Here is a 12,915-nt window from a genome sequence, read left to right as displayed (position 1 = left end):
GAAGAAGGAGAAGAACCAGATGATTGAAGAAGAAAAAGAAGAACCTGTTTACGGAGAAATTGTGATGAAATTGAGGATTTCAAAAAAAGAAGCGTGTGAGCTGCGGGCTAGATTGCTGGAATGGGGGTACCCCAATCAAATAATAATCACAACCTATCATAGAACCCTGACAAATAATAGAAAGGATTTGTTAATGAATAAGAAACCTAAATTGGACCCGTCATGCACCAATTACAAATAGTCAATCTATTTCACGTATAGTTACTACAGATGGTGCACATTTTAACGATATTAAGGAGGTACTGACTAGACACTGGCACCTCTAGGTGAGAGATCCAGTTATGCATAAAATTGTTGGTGACTACTCACATATGGCTGCCCGTAGGTGCGCAAATTTACGTGACCTACTTACAAGCAGTGAATTTAATTGGTATAGACGGACGAAAAAGGTAAAAGCATGTAAAGGGATGTATCAATGTGGAGGGTGTGAAATGTGTAGAGATGTACAGTATAAAATGGGAATAGTTTATTCAAGTATGATCGTTCTAAATCATTCTATTTATGGTAAATGATTTCAATAATTGTTCTACTGAAAGAGTGGTCTACCAAATTTACATAGGGTAAACTTACAGCTCTTTAAATGCAAGAATTGAGGAGCATCTGTTAGTATATCAGTATCAATATCAGAAGCACTACTATTGATAAAAAGAAACCGGACCCGATGGCTTTGCATTTCAGATCTGTACACCACTCAGATCCCAAGTATCCGGTATATTTTAAAAAGCTAAAACTGACACTTACCTGGAGCTTCTTATTGGCCCCCTGCAGCTGTCATGTCCCGCGCCTAGTCCTCCGATGCTCCGCTCCCCGCCGCCGATAAGCTGCTAATTATTCGTCGTATAACTAGACGAACAGAACTGCGCAGTGCAGCTGTTGCCGCCCGTGTGCTTTCTCCTGCGTGCGTCCGTGGGAGCTAACTCTACAGGCGCAGTACAAAGTTTTCTTGCACTGCGTCTGCGCAGTAAGCTCCCGATGATGCGCGTGGGAGCGAGCATGCGCACTGCAGATCTATTTGTCTAGTTAGATGAATAATTAGCAGGTTACCGGCGGCAGGGAACGGAGCATCAGAAGAGGACGGCGCGGGACATTACAGCTGCAGGGGGCCGATAGAACCCCTTTAATATAAGCCCAACAAGAGGTGACTATGATGAGCAACTTTCAAGAAAGGAATTCTTCTAGATATAGGAATGCGGGAGTTTGTACCCTCAGGGGTTAAATTGAGATATAAAAGAATTAAAGCATTCTTGTAATATGACTATTTTGCATCTACTGCATATGCAGATCCTGCTAGGCTTCTATATTAGTGACATGAGCAGCATTGTGTTTGTAAATGAGCAATATGAACAAAGGTGAAACCCTTCATGCAGTACTTCCCCGCTTTGAGCATAAGAGGGAAGTTCTTGGTAACCTAGGTTAAGCATCTGAGGAAGTCTAATGGGATGAAATGCGTCATGTGACCCGGTGACGTCTATTGAGTGGGTGGAGTCCTTCCCGGGCCTCTGTGCGTTTCCTCTCGCCCCCAGCCGCACCCACGTGAAATCCAGAGCGCTGCTGAACGGCTGAAACGGCCAGGCTGCCCTGCGGGTGTTTGCGCTAGGTGGACTCTTCACATCTCCTTCTGTGCAGAGGTCACGTGAGTCATCCTAACAGTTTGGTGCTTTCAGGATTTGAGACATACGGGGCTGAGAGGTTTCACACAGCAATAGTGTCAGTAATGTGCATGTATATACAGACCCATTTCCAAGCCCGTACAGACAGTGTGACTGCCCTGAGCGCTGGGTGGAGCAGCAGGTAGGGGGCGGAGCGGCAGGTGGGGAGCGCAGTGGCGGGGGAAAACAGGTATAGCGCTACAACTCACCTTCCTTGATCCCTGCACACGTACAGCCTCTATCTTCTTCCTGTCCTGCCGTCTGTTGCGTTGGTAACAGCACCCTCTGTGATGACGTGACTGCATGTCATCACAGGGGGCACTCTTACCAATGCGATGGACACCGGGACAGGAAGAAATTAGAGGTTGTGTGTGGGGATCAAGGAAAGTGAGTTGTAACGCTATACCAGCTCTCCCCCTCCACTATGCTGGAGGCACCTACCTATCTAACCTATGCTGGGGGCACCTACCTATCTAACCTATACTGGGGGCACCTACCTATCTAACCTATGCTGGAGGCACCTACCTATCTAACCTATACTGCGGGCACCTACCTATCTAACCTATAACGGGGAAACCTACCTATCTAACCTATACTGGAGGCACCTACCTATCTAACCTATACTGCGGGCACCTACCTATCTAACCTATACTGGAGACACCTACCTAAATAACCTATACTGGAGTCACCTATCTAACCTATATTGGGGTAACCCACTTATCTAACCTATACTGGAGGCACCTACCTATCTAACCTATACTGGAGGCACCTACCTATCTAACCTATACTAGAGACACCTACCTAAATAACCTATACTGGAGGCACCTACCTATCTAACCTATACTGCGGGCACCTACCTATCTAATATATACCGGGGAAACCTACCTATCTAACCTATACTGGAGGCACCTACCTATCTAACCTATACTGCGGGCACCTACCTATCTAACCTATACTGGGGGCAACTATACTGGCTACCTATGCTGGAAGCACCTACCTACAGTATCTAACCTATCCTAGGGGCAACTATACTGGCTACCTATATTGGAGGCACCTATCTATCTAACCTATACTGGGGGCACCTACCTATCTATCCTGTACTGGGGACAGCTATACTGGCTACCTATATTGGAGGCACCTATCTATCTAACCTATACTGGGGGCAACTATACGGGCTACGTATACTGGGGGGGACCTATAGCTGGCTACCTATACTGGGGGCGACTAGACAACTAGATCTGGCTAACCTATACTGCAGGCACCTATACCTGTCTCCCCGTGGGGGGGGGGGGGGGATTTTTACACCCTCGGCCTGGGTGCAATTTGGCCTAGAAATTGCCCTGTGTATATATTATATATAGAGGCGCGTCATCAGCGACACACGGGTTGAGGATAAAGTTTCACCCCTTCTTAATTGGGTGTCATTTTTTCTGTTGATCTCATATGGGCCTGAAGATTCCGACATTTCTCAGCAACTGTCTTTACAAGGAGTGACTGTATTTACAAGGAGTGCAGTCCAGGACTTGCAACACTTGCTCTAGATGTAATTTTTGCCCATATTCAGATAGTTTGTGATGCCTGAGCACTAGACACTTAGCAATACAGAACTCGAGAAGTCGCGGATAGCCAATGGTCATACATGTATCAGAAACTGAGGTACCATGGGTCAGACAAAATCAGAGTCATTATCAGGCTGAGGTCAGAACCAAATAGCAGATGACTGCCAGTGCCGTACAGGAAGGAGGAGATTAATCAAAGTGAAGGGCACGCCGGGTCATACACAGAATAACAATCAGGAGAATATACAAAATACAATATAAATATATATATATATATATATATATATATATATATATATATATATATATATATAAATATATATATTGTATATGACTGGTCTAACTGGAGTACATATATAGTGTCTACATATATATATATATATATATATATATATATATACATATATATATATAGCTCTGAAAACGAGCTGACTAGGCGCAATAGCAAGACAAGTTCGAACTGATAGCTATAAAGGACACGGGACAACTGACAAGTGAGAACTTAAATACTGGAGTGAGGTAGCAAACCCCGCCCCCTGGAACTTCCAGCCAATCAGAAGTGCTCCTGCAGGAGCCAGTGTCAGCTGACTCTACGTCAGCTGACACACCTCACACTCGTCTCCTCAGCCTATGAAGGCTGCTCCGAATCGTGCGCACGCACCTGGGGACATGGGCGGGATCAGCACGCCGATTCCTGTCCACAGGGGAGTCGGGGATGCCATCAGAAGAAGAGCAAGCAAGCGGCTTCCGTCGCAGCTTGGATACGCCGGCAGAGCCGCCGGCATCAAGGTCAGCTGCGTGTGTAACATAGTCACAGTGTTTTTATGGGTGGGCTGTTACATTTAATGCTAGTTCATGTTTTGTACATAGAATATTGATTAATGATAAATGTATTTATTCACTTTATTTATAGCTCTGAGCTCCCTTACTTTTTTGGTTAATACATGAGCATTATAATATATCGTGAGATGAGTTAAAATTTTGACATATGGTCGATATCCCGTACTTTTCTTTCTATTGTACTTTAAAATGAGCCGAAGGTGAGAGAGACATATGGAGCCTGCCATATTTATTTCCTTTTAAACAATACCTTAGTAGTTTTGGGTACCTTTCTAGTCAGTTAGTATCTGAATCACACACTTGAAACAAGCATGCAGCTAATCTTGTCAGTTTCTTTGTCAGAAACATCTGATCTGCATATGCTTGTTCAGGGTCTATGGCTGAAAGTACTAAAGGCTCAGTGGAACAGCCAGGCAATGTGCATTGTTTAATAAGGCAGCATCCATATATCTCTCACCTCAGGTTCCCGTTAAAGAACTAGACCATTATGTAAAATGTTTGTACAACACTGACATCTGGTGGCAGGTTTATAATATAGCATTTGGCTGCATACATACCATTTTATCATAGTGTTACAGAAATTTGAGATCTTTTTGCTGACATCAAACCAACAAATGTTGATTCAGGTAATACCTAAATATTAGGACTGCAAGGACTGCAGGGCTAAACCCCCCTAGTGACCAGGCCATTTTTAGTAAAAAAGACCACTGCAGCTTTAAGGCCAAGCTGCAGGGCCGCACAACATAGCACACAAGTGATTCCCCCCCCCCCATTTTCTTCCCACCAACAGAGCTCTCTGTTGGTGGGGTCTGATCGCTCCCCCCATGTTTATTTTTTTTAAAATAAGTATTAGTGTTGCTTTTTTTTTTTCAAAAACCCCTGTTTCTTTAAATACCGTCCCTCCCTCCTTCCCCCCAGCCAGCCAATCATGGCGATCAGCTCTCATAGGCTTCACCCTATGAGAGCCGATCGCTCTCTTGTCCCCCAGGGGGGCTGTCCCCAGTGCAGCGCTGCTGCTGATCGCAGCGCTGCACCATGTAAATAGACGGCGATCATGCCGTCTAACAGTCTCCCGAGCGGCTCCGCCCCCAAGCAGGAGATGCGCGCGCAGCCTGCGCGCAATCTCCTGCAAAACAGAGCCCCAGGACTTTACGCCAATCTGCGTTAGGCGGTCCTGGGGCTGCCACCGCGGCCACGCCCATCGGCGTGACACGGTCGGCAAGAGGTTAATTGCAATAACATTTGAATCAACTCATTAAAAAATAGCATCTAGATCGTCAACTGTTGAACCACATTTTTTAACTGCTGTTTGAGATTCTACTAGATCTTCTCTTCCTCCCTGAATGCCTAGGCATTGGTCATGTGACTGGTAACTTGTTAATTGCACAGTGCAATACAAAGAAACAATAACAAGCTGCATTTTATAAATTCGGGTTTTATTATTTTGCAGAGTTAGCAGCTATTTTAGCAAATGACCAATGGCAGTTGTATTTTAATGGAAGTAGTGAACTCGTCTGAAGGAGCCAATCCTGGGAGCTGAGGCACCCCAGTCGCTGTATCTCCTGTACTCTCCGGGTCTCAGGTAATACTGGCGCCCCCTGTAGTTGGGCTCCTCATAGAACATCCAGTAGCCATCTTGGACATGGACAGAGTGGATGTCATGGAAGCGGAACCTCTCATGGACATGAGGACAGTCCTCGGTGAACTCCATCATCTGACCTCTGAAGTCTTCTCTCTCGTAGATCCTAACTCTGAAGGAACCTTCATGCTGCAAAAAATGGTGGCAAAATTATCGAACTATGTACTGCCAGTTGGCCAAATGCTCTAAAAGGTGATAATGCATGCAAACATTTCCTCTTCTTCAAGTTTTGAGAGCTATCCAGTTGCGAGAACTTTATGTTTGAGACCTGAGGTTTGCGTACCCACTGGCTATTATGCTCCCCCCCCCCCCCAAGCTGAATTTTTTAAATATATTTATATAATGGGGGGAAAAAAACAATAGAAGGTTTGAGAACATCCAAAATTCCATAGAGGTCAAGGGGAAAGCAAGGAACTATGGCATGACAATCTCTCTCCCCTGTACATCTCCTCACTAGTCTCCAGATACCAACCCACCCGCAATCTCAGATCTGCACACAAGCTTCTTTTATCCTCTTCTACAATTACCTCCTCACATTCACATGTACAAGACTTCTCACGTGCCTCACCCCTCCTCTGGAGTGCCCTTCCACAGCACATCCGCCACTCTCCCACCTTTGAAATCTTTAAACGCTCCCTCAAAACCCACCTTTTCCGACAAGCATATTCTCTAGCTTAGGCCATGCACCCACTAAATAACCTAATTACGCACTGCCTGTACATATACTGTATACTTCCCCACCTCTTGTTTCCACCCCATTCCTTTCCTTGCATTCCTTTGCAGAGAATTATTATGTTGAATTTTCTTAACCAGGTACCTTGTGCCTACTCATCAGACTTTTTTTGCAGTGTATGTAAAAAAAAAAGGTTGTGCATTACACAAATGTAATTTCACTTGATGTTCAGAATTTTTGAGTCGGATGTTCGTGAATTCTGTCTTTCAACTCGGACATGTGAAATTCTGATGTGAAAGTTGGAATTTGGAATCCCTTAAAATCCATGCGCTCATTGCTAGTTTCTGCTTCATGAACAGGAGCTTTCTCTGGACCTGAGTGAACATCAGTATTTGTATATAAAAAATAAAGTATAAAGCAAAACTAAAACCATTGCTTTTTGGAAAGTAAGAAACAAAACTGACTTAACAAGCAGTTAGTGAAATAACTGACTTGTGCATACCTGGGGGCTCAGACGGCAAGACTTGACTGAGTCATTGTAGCCCATCCATTGCTGGAAGTCGGGATATTCTCCTCTGTGGAGGAAGTACTGGTGTCCTCTGTAGTTGGACTGCTCATAGAGGATCCAGTTACCACTTTCTACACGGATGGAGTTGCAGCGTCTGAAGAAGGAGGACAGGTCAGGGCATTCTGAGTTACACTCGTAGGAGCGTCCCTGGAAGTTTCTGTCTTCATAGAAGATGATCTTCAAGAAAAGAAAATAATGATTATGAGATGAATTTGGAAACATGTTTGGATAACAATGCAGTATACTACTTCTTTGCAGCGGATTGAATTGCTCTTATTACGTGAGCACACCCCTGGAAGGTATATTGCACTGAGTCAACCCACAGCCAGCATCTGGTGCCAACCATTCTAGTGTCTACCATTACAATGTAGTATGCATTTGATGTACATCTTCTTATGAAAGTAAATCATTTAACCTGGTACATACTAAGGCAGTTAAATTCCCCTCTTGTCAATAGCTTAAAGTGAACCAGAGACAAAGCACCCTCATGTATTTTACCATAAATATCAGTGGGAACATTCAAGAAAACACCTACCCTGCTCTCTGTAGGGTAGGTGTTTGTCCCCACTGATATATATGGTAAAATAAATGAGGGTGCTTCATCTCTGGTTCCCTTTCAAGAAGATTGAACTCTTGCACAGCACACAATGAAACGTCCCTAATCCACACATACTGTAGTTGCTGAAGAAATTAACTTCTCTGTGTTCTGTTTTCATTTTGCCAGATCAACTTTGTGTATGTTTAATTCGTTCTTATCAGCTATTGTGAATAGACTTTATGAGATCCCTCCATGTAGTAATCTCTGAGACTTAACCCTTGCAGTGCCTTTTGCAAAAGTGAAACCAAGTAAAACTTCAGGTGTTTGTTTTTTTTTTTTTACGATAAATTATTATGAAGATTTTCCCTCTATAATGGTTGTCATGCAGTGGCTAATCTTCTAGAGCAGAGCGGAAGTTGTGAGTTTAGTTCCACATTAAGTATTGACAGTTATAATAGCATTCACATACAGCAGAGCAACACTCATCCTATGAACACACCCTTAAACACTCACTGGATGTTTACATACATACTGTATCTACTCTCCCTTCATTCATCCTATGTAACCAGGGCCGGTTTAAGCAACAATGGGGCCCCAGGGCAAAATAAACCTGCCCCCCCCCAACAGATACCCCGGAACAAAAATCGGCATTAAGGGACCTTTTTTGCAGCTGGTATAGTCAGGGTTTGAAGCCCCAATCGGTCGGAGCTCCCCATTCTGGCTATCCCAGCCTGCATGGGGGACAAGGGGTTAAAAAGTTTCAGGAGGGGGAACCCCACATAATTTAAAAAAAAAAATTCCCACACTCTAAACATAAAAAAAAAATGGGAAAATAGGAAAAAAATGCTAGGGATCTTCATACAGCCATATTGCGGCTGTATAGCGATCCCTGGCCAAAGCGCTGCGGCTGCGTATGGACCCCTGGAAACCCCGTCAGGAAATGTATTGCTCTTTCTTTTGATACATGTAAAATTACACTACCGTTAGGTTTGCTACTAACAGTGACATTTACCGCATTTAAAAGTATACTTTTTTTCCTTCGAAACTTTAAAATCGATTTTCTCAAAAACTATAAAGTCTTTTTGAAAAATAGTTTTTTCCTCTTATTCCCAATGATCTCCTTAACATATCCTGCAAATTTAGGGTTTCTAGAATTTAAGGTTGATTTTCTATTAACCATTAAAGTCGGCAGGTTTTTAAATGTGTATTTTTTTTTCTTTTGAAACTTTAAAATAAATTTTCTCAAAAACTATAAGGTCGAATTGAATTTTTTTTTCCTCTTGTAGCCACTGGGGGCCCCTACAAGCTCTGGGGCCCTGGGGCAGCTGCCTCCTTTGCCTCTATGGTAGCGCCGGCCCTGTATGTAACGTAACATACTGTTACCCTCTCTACATCGCCTTGTGCTATAAAGGGCCACTGATTGAACAAAAAAAAGGTATCAACACTGTAACAGTTATTAATATATTTATTTTGTAAACGGCTATTTCCCACAAAAGTTCAAACTTTTCTTGTGGGAGGGGTTACTTGTGGGAGGGGTTTAACCACAATATCAGTCATACAGCGCCCCCTGATGGTCTGTTCGTGAAAAGGAATAGATTTCTCATGTAAAAGGGGGTATCAGCTACTGATTGGGATAAAGTTCAATTTTTGGTCGAAGTTTCTCTTTAAAGGACCACTATCACGAAAAAAGTAGGCAGTTGAAATCTGACAAAACCGACAGGTTTTGGGCCAGTCCATCTCCTCATGGGGGATTCTCAGGGTTTTCTTGGTTTTCATCAGCATTTCCTGAACAGCAGTTTAACTACCAAAACAGTAAGATACCAGCCAGCCTCCCTACTCACTGGCACACTATTTTGTCAGTTAGACTTTGCAACTGCTCTTCAGGAAATACTGTTGAAAACAAATAAACCCCTGAGAATCATGTGTCCTTTGAAGAGAACCTGAACTGAAAATAAAAAGTCTAAATAACCATACACAGGTCATACTGACCTCCTGTGTAGTCTACTCCTCAATCTCTTTCTCCTCTCCTGCGTCCCATTTGTCCACTGTGATCAATATAATTCTCTGTCCTCCATTTTAAAAATGGCCATTACCCCATAACAGCTTCCTGGTCAGCACACTGCTACACTGTAATATCGCCACTTGAGCCATAGGGAAACATGGACATTACCTTGCACATTCAGTTGTAACTGACAGCTGCTGATATATAACTGACTGCAACTGGTATATTTCAGTTCTGACAAAATATTGTCAGAACTGGAAGGGATCACTGTAAGAAGAAAATGATGAGCTTCTGAGAGGAACTGACGGCGAGGTTAGTATGCAATATTCATTTGCAGCTACGTTATGTGTTTATTTTAAATCATTTTACTCGCTTCAGGTTCCCTTTAAGTAGACAAATTATTCCCTAAGGCATGTATCAAACTAAAACCAATTTCATTAAGTTTGATTTTAACTTTAAGTTTATTTTAACTTTATTTTTCAATTAGAGCCCATCAATAAAACTAGAGGGTGTTTTAAAAATTAATCCTGCTAGTCAAATAGAGTGATCTGTTAACATATACATTTGTAATGTTTGATGTTATTGATTAAATGATAAACCACCATTCTTCTTCTTCTCCTTCTTCTTCTTATTATTATTATTATTAGCAAATAGTTTAAACCTTTGTAACACCACTGACTAAAAAAAATAGATAGCAAGTGTCTTGTACAAAAACAAAAAATAAAAATATTTTTTAAAAAAACAGTCATTTGTAATATTTCATGATACTGATTTTAAAAAATATTTTGATACCAGACATATAAATAATAATTATATATATATATATACCCGGGCAACGCCGGGCCATCAGCTATTATTCATACAGGTGGATGGAGCCTACAAAAGCCAATCAAAATTCATCCATTGATTTTCAAGGGGAATATTTCATTACTGCCATTCTTGCACTGTTAATGGCACAAGCCCCAAACTGGGTACAGTTATTTATTGGGTGACTGGGGTTCAAATTCAGAAAAGGGGGTGGAGACACAAACAGCCCATCAGATTTGTTTCATTTCAATGCAAATTATTGATGCCAAAGACTGCAAAGCTCACAAATTTGGTCACTGAGTAATTAAGTAATTGTCTGTTACTATTACAAAAAGCGGGCATAGCCAACACCAGCCAAATAAATACACGGGCAATGCTGGGTCATCAGTGATATCAGTGATATCAGTTCTAGATGAACTGGTTTCTGACTAAAAACTTCACACTAACAGCTGGAAAAGTAATGGTATCTAGTTTTTTTGAATACTATAATGAAGTTTAGGTCGATTTACATATATGCATGCTTCAAGAAAGCTTTGACTTACTTTTCCCATTGTGGATTGGATGTCGACTCGCTCAGGCCCCAAGCAATGTGCTGCTGCTGGGACGGTAGAGGCATCCCTTTATATGCGTCCCCTTTTGTATACGTTGACAGTCATGCTGACTATTTTTCCACCCAGTAAGCAGAACGTACAGCTATTATATCTAGTATTATGTAAAGGTCACGTTGCAGTTGCCTTTGTATGAACTCATTGTTTTTGTGGTGTCTTTGCTTACACCTGTATTTCAAAGCTGCATCCAAACAGCCCCACAGAACAAAAACTTTTACTGCCCATCAGCAGGATCCTTTGTTCTAGAACTGCAATTTTATATTTAACTTTTGCAAAAGTTGATGCAAACATTGCATAATATGTCATCACAGACTAACTGCAAAATTAATTGTACATGATAGTTAACCTGAACAGTGGTAAAATTAACTATTACAATAATGTAATATTCCTTTTCTATTAAAGACGATACAAAGTATTTTATGTATTGTTTTAAATGTATTATGCATAGTGGATTGTTAAATTGTATTTTATACTTACTACTCAAAAATAAACAGAAAAAAATGTATCTAGAAAGAACATTTACAGTGGGAAAAACTCCATATTTACTGAAAAATAAAATAAGAATCATCCAATGAGAAATTACTTATTTAGCTTACCTATACTGCTATTTTTTTAGTGCTCACTGCAGGGGCGTAACTAGAAATCACTGGGCCCCACTGTGAAAATTTGGATGGGCCCCCCCCCCCCCCATAGGTGCCAAATAAACGTAATGGGGCAGCGTTTCACTATAAAATAATCGTAATGCAGCAATGTTTCACTAGAAATTAATTGTAAAGTGGGCAGCATTAACCAGAAAATAATCGTACAGTGGGCAGCATTTCACCAGAAAATAATCGTAATGCAGAAATGTTTCACCAGAAATTAATCATAAAGTGGGCAGCATTTCACCAGAAAATAATTGTAAAGTGGGCAGCATTTAAAAAGAAATTAATCGTAATGTGGGCAGCAGTCACCAGAAAATCGTAATGTGGGCAGCAGTCACCAGAAAATAATCGTAAAGTCTATTAGATGCCGCGGTCAGTTCAACACCCGGCTGGCGGTCCCACAATCGGGTGGACGGCAGCACTCCCCCCTTTCATGGCGGACGGGCCCCCCTGCGGCTGATGGGGTTGCATCTCCTATTGTTACGCCGCTGGCTCACTGTTAGATTTTGGAGAAATACGATATGGAAAAAAAAAATATTTCTTCTGGCTTCCATCTTTATTGTTTCTCTGTGATGCCAAAAGTGACATCACTTCTGCCCCTTTCTTTCTTATTTTTTCAGCCCAGCTCAATGTTAATTTTCAATCCCTACTGCCAAAGCTTACTATCCCTCCTTTAGCAAACATCACCTGGACAACAGGCTTACATCACTATGTAAAGTCTTTAACCACTTGAGGACCGCAGTGTTAAACCCCCCTAAAGACCAGGCAATTTTTCAGGAAATAGGCCACTGCAGCTTTAAGGCCTCACTGCAGGGCTGCGCAACTCAGCACACAAGTGGACCCCCCCCCCTCCTTTTCTCCCCACCAACAGAGCTTTCTGTTGGTGGGGTCCGATCCCTGCTAGGACTTTTTTTTTATAAATATTTTTGTATTATTTTACAAATATATTTCCTTGTTTATTTTATTTCAATTTTTCCCTAAACACCCTCCGTCCCGCAGCCAGCCAATAGCGGTGATCGGCTGTCTAGGCTTCAGCCTGTGTCCTGGGGGACAGCCATGTCACACGGCTGTCCGCAGCACAGCGCTGCCATAGATCGCAGCGCGGTACCTAGAAAATAGACGGCAGTTTTGCCGTCTAACAGTCTCCTAGCGGCGATAGCTGCTGGGAGACTGTTGGCGGAGCGGAGCCCTGTCATCCAAGCTGGGATGCGCGTGCATCGGCGCTTGATACTGTAGCTAATTTTAAAAATTCCCATAAACCCACTGGCACTGCATGGTTCCTGAAAGTTAGGTAAAGGCACCCAGACCTGGTAAAAAGGGGAAAAAAT

General features: G+C 42.4%; 1 protein-coding gene across 1 annotated transcript; it reads right to left on the bottom strand.

Moving 5' to 3' along the window:
* Nucleotides 1-5,527: 5,527 nt before the first annotated feature.
* On the bottom strand, nt 5,528-10,983 carry LOC137532431 (gamma-crystallin-3-like). The gene is made up of 3 exons (XM_068252917.1): nt 10,878-10,983; nt 6,923-7,165; nt 5,528-5,876 (listed from the first exon to the last, which is right to left on the bottom strand). Exons 1-3 carry the CDS (start codon nt 10,884-10,886, stop codon nt 5,601-5,603), a joined length of 528 nt encoding a protein of 175 aa, XP_068109018.1. The 5' UTR covers nt 10,887-10,983; the 3' UTR covers nt 5,528-5,600.
* Between the last annotated feature and the right edge of the window lie 1,932 nt (nt 10,984-12,915).

This window comes from Hyperolius riggenbachi, chromosome 1 (genome assembly GCF_040937935.1).
Source record: "Hyperolius riggenbachi isolate aHypRig1 chromosome 1, aHypRig1.pri, whole genome shotgun sequence".
NCBI classification, from domain to species: Eukaryota; Metazoa; Chordata; class Amphibia; order Anura; family Hyperoliidae; genus Hyperolius; species Hyperolius riggenbachi.
The sequence above is the reverse complement of the archived record's forward strand: the minus strand, read 5'-3'. Positions and strand labels throughout refer to the sequence as shown.

Bases quoted from the DNA above. Each gene is read 5' to 3' on its own strand.
- LOC137532431 (XM_068252917.1), bottom strand. The intron at 5,877-6,922 runs GTATGCACAAGT...CATTTTTTGCAG, and splicing joins CTTGCCGTCTGAGCCCCCAG to CATGAAGGTTCCTTCAGAGT.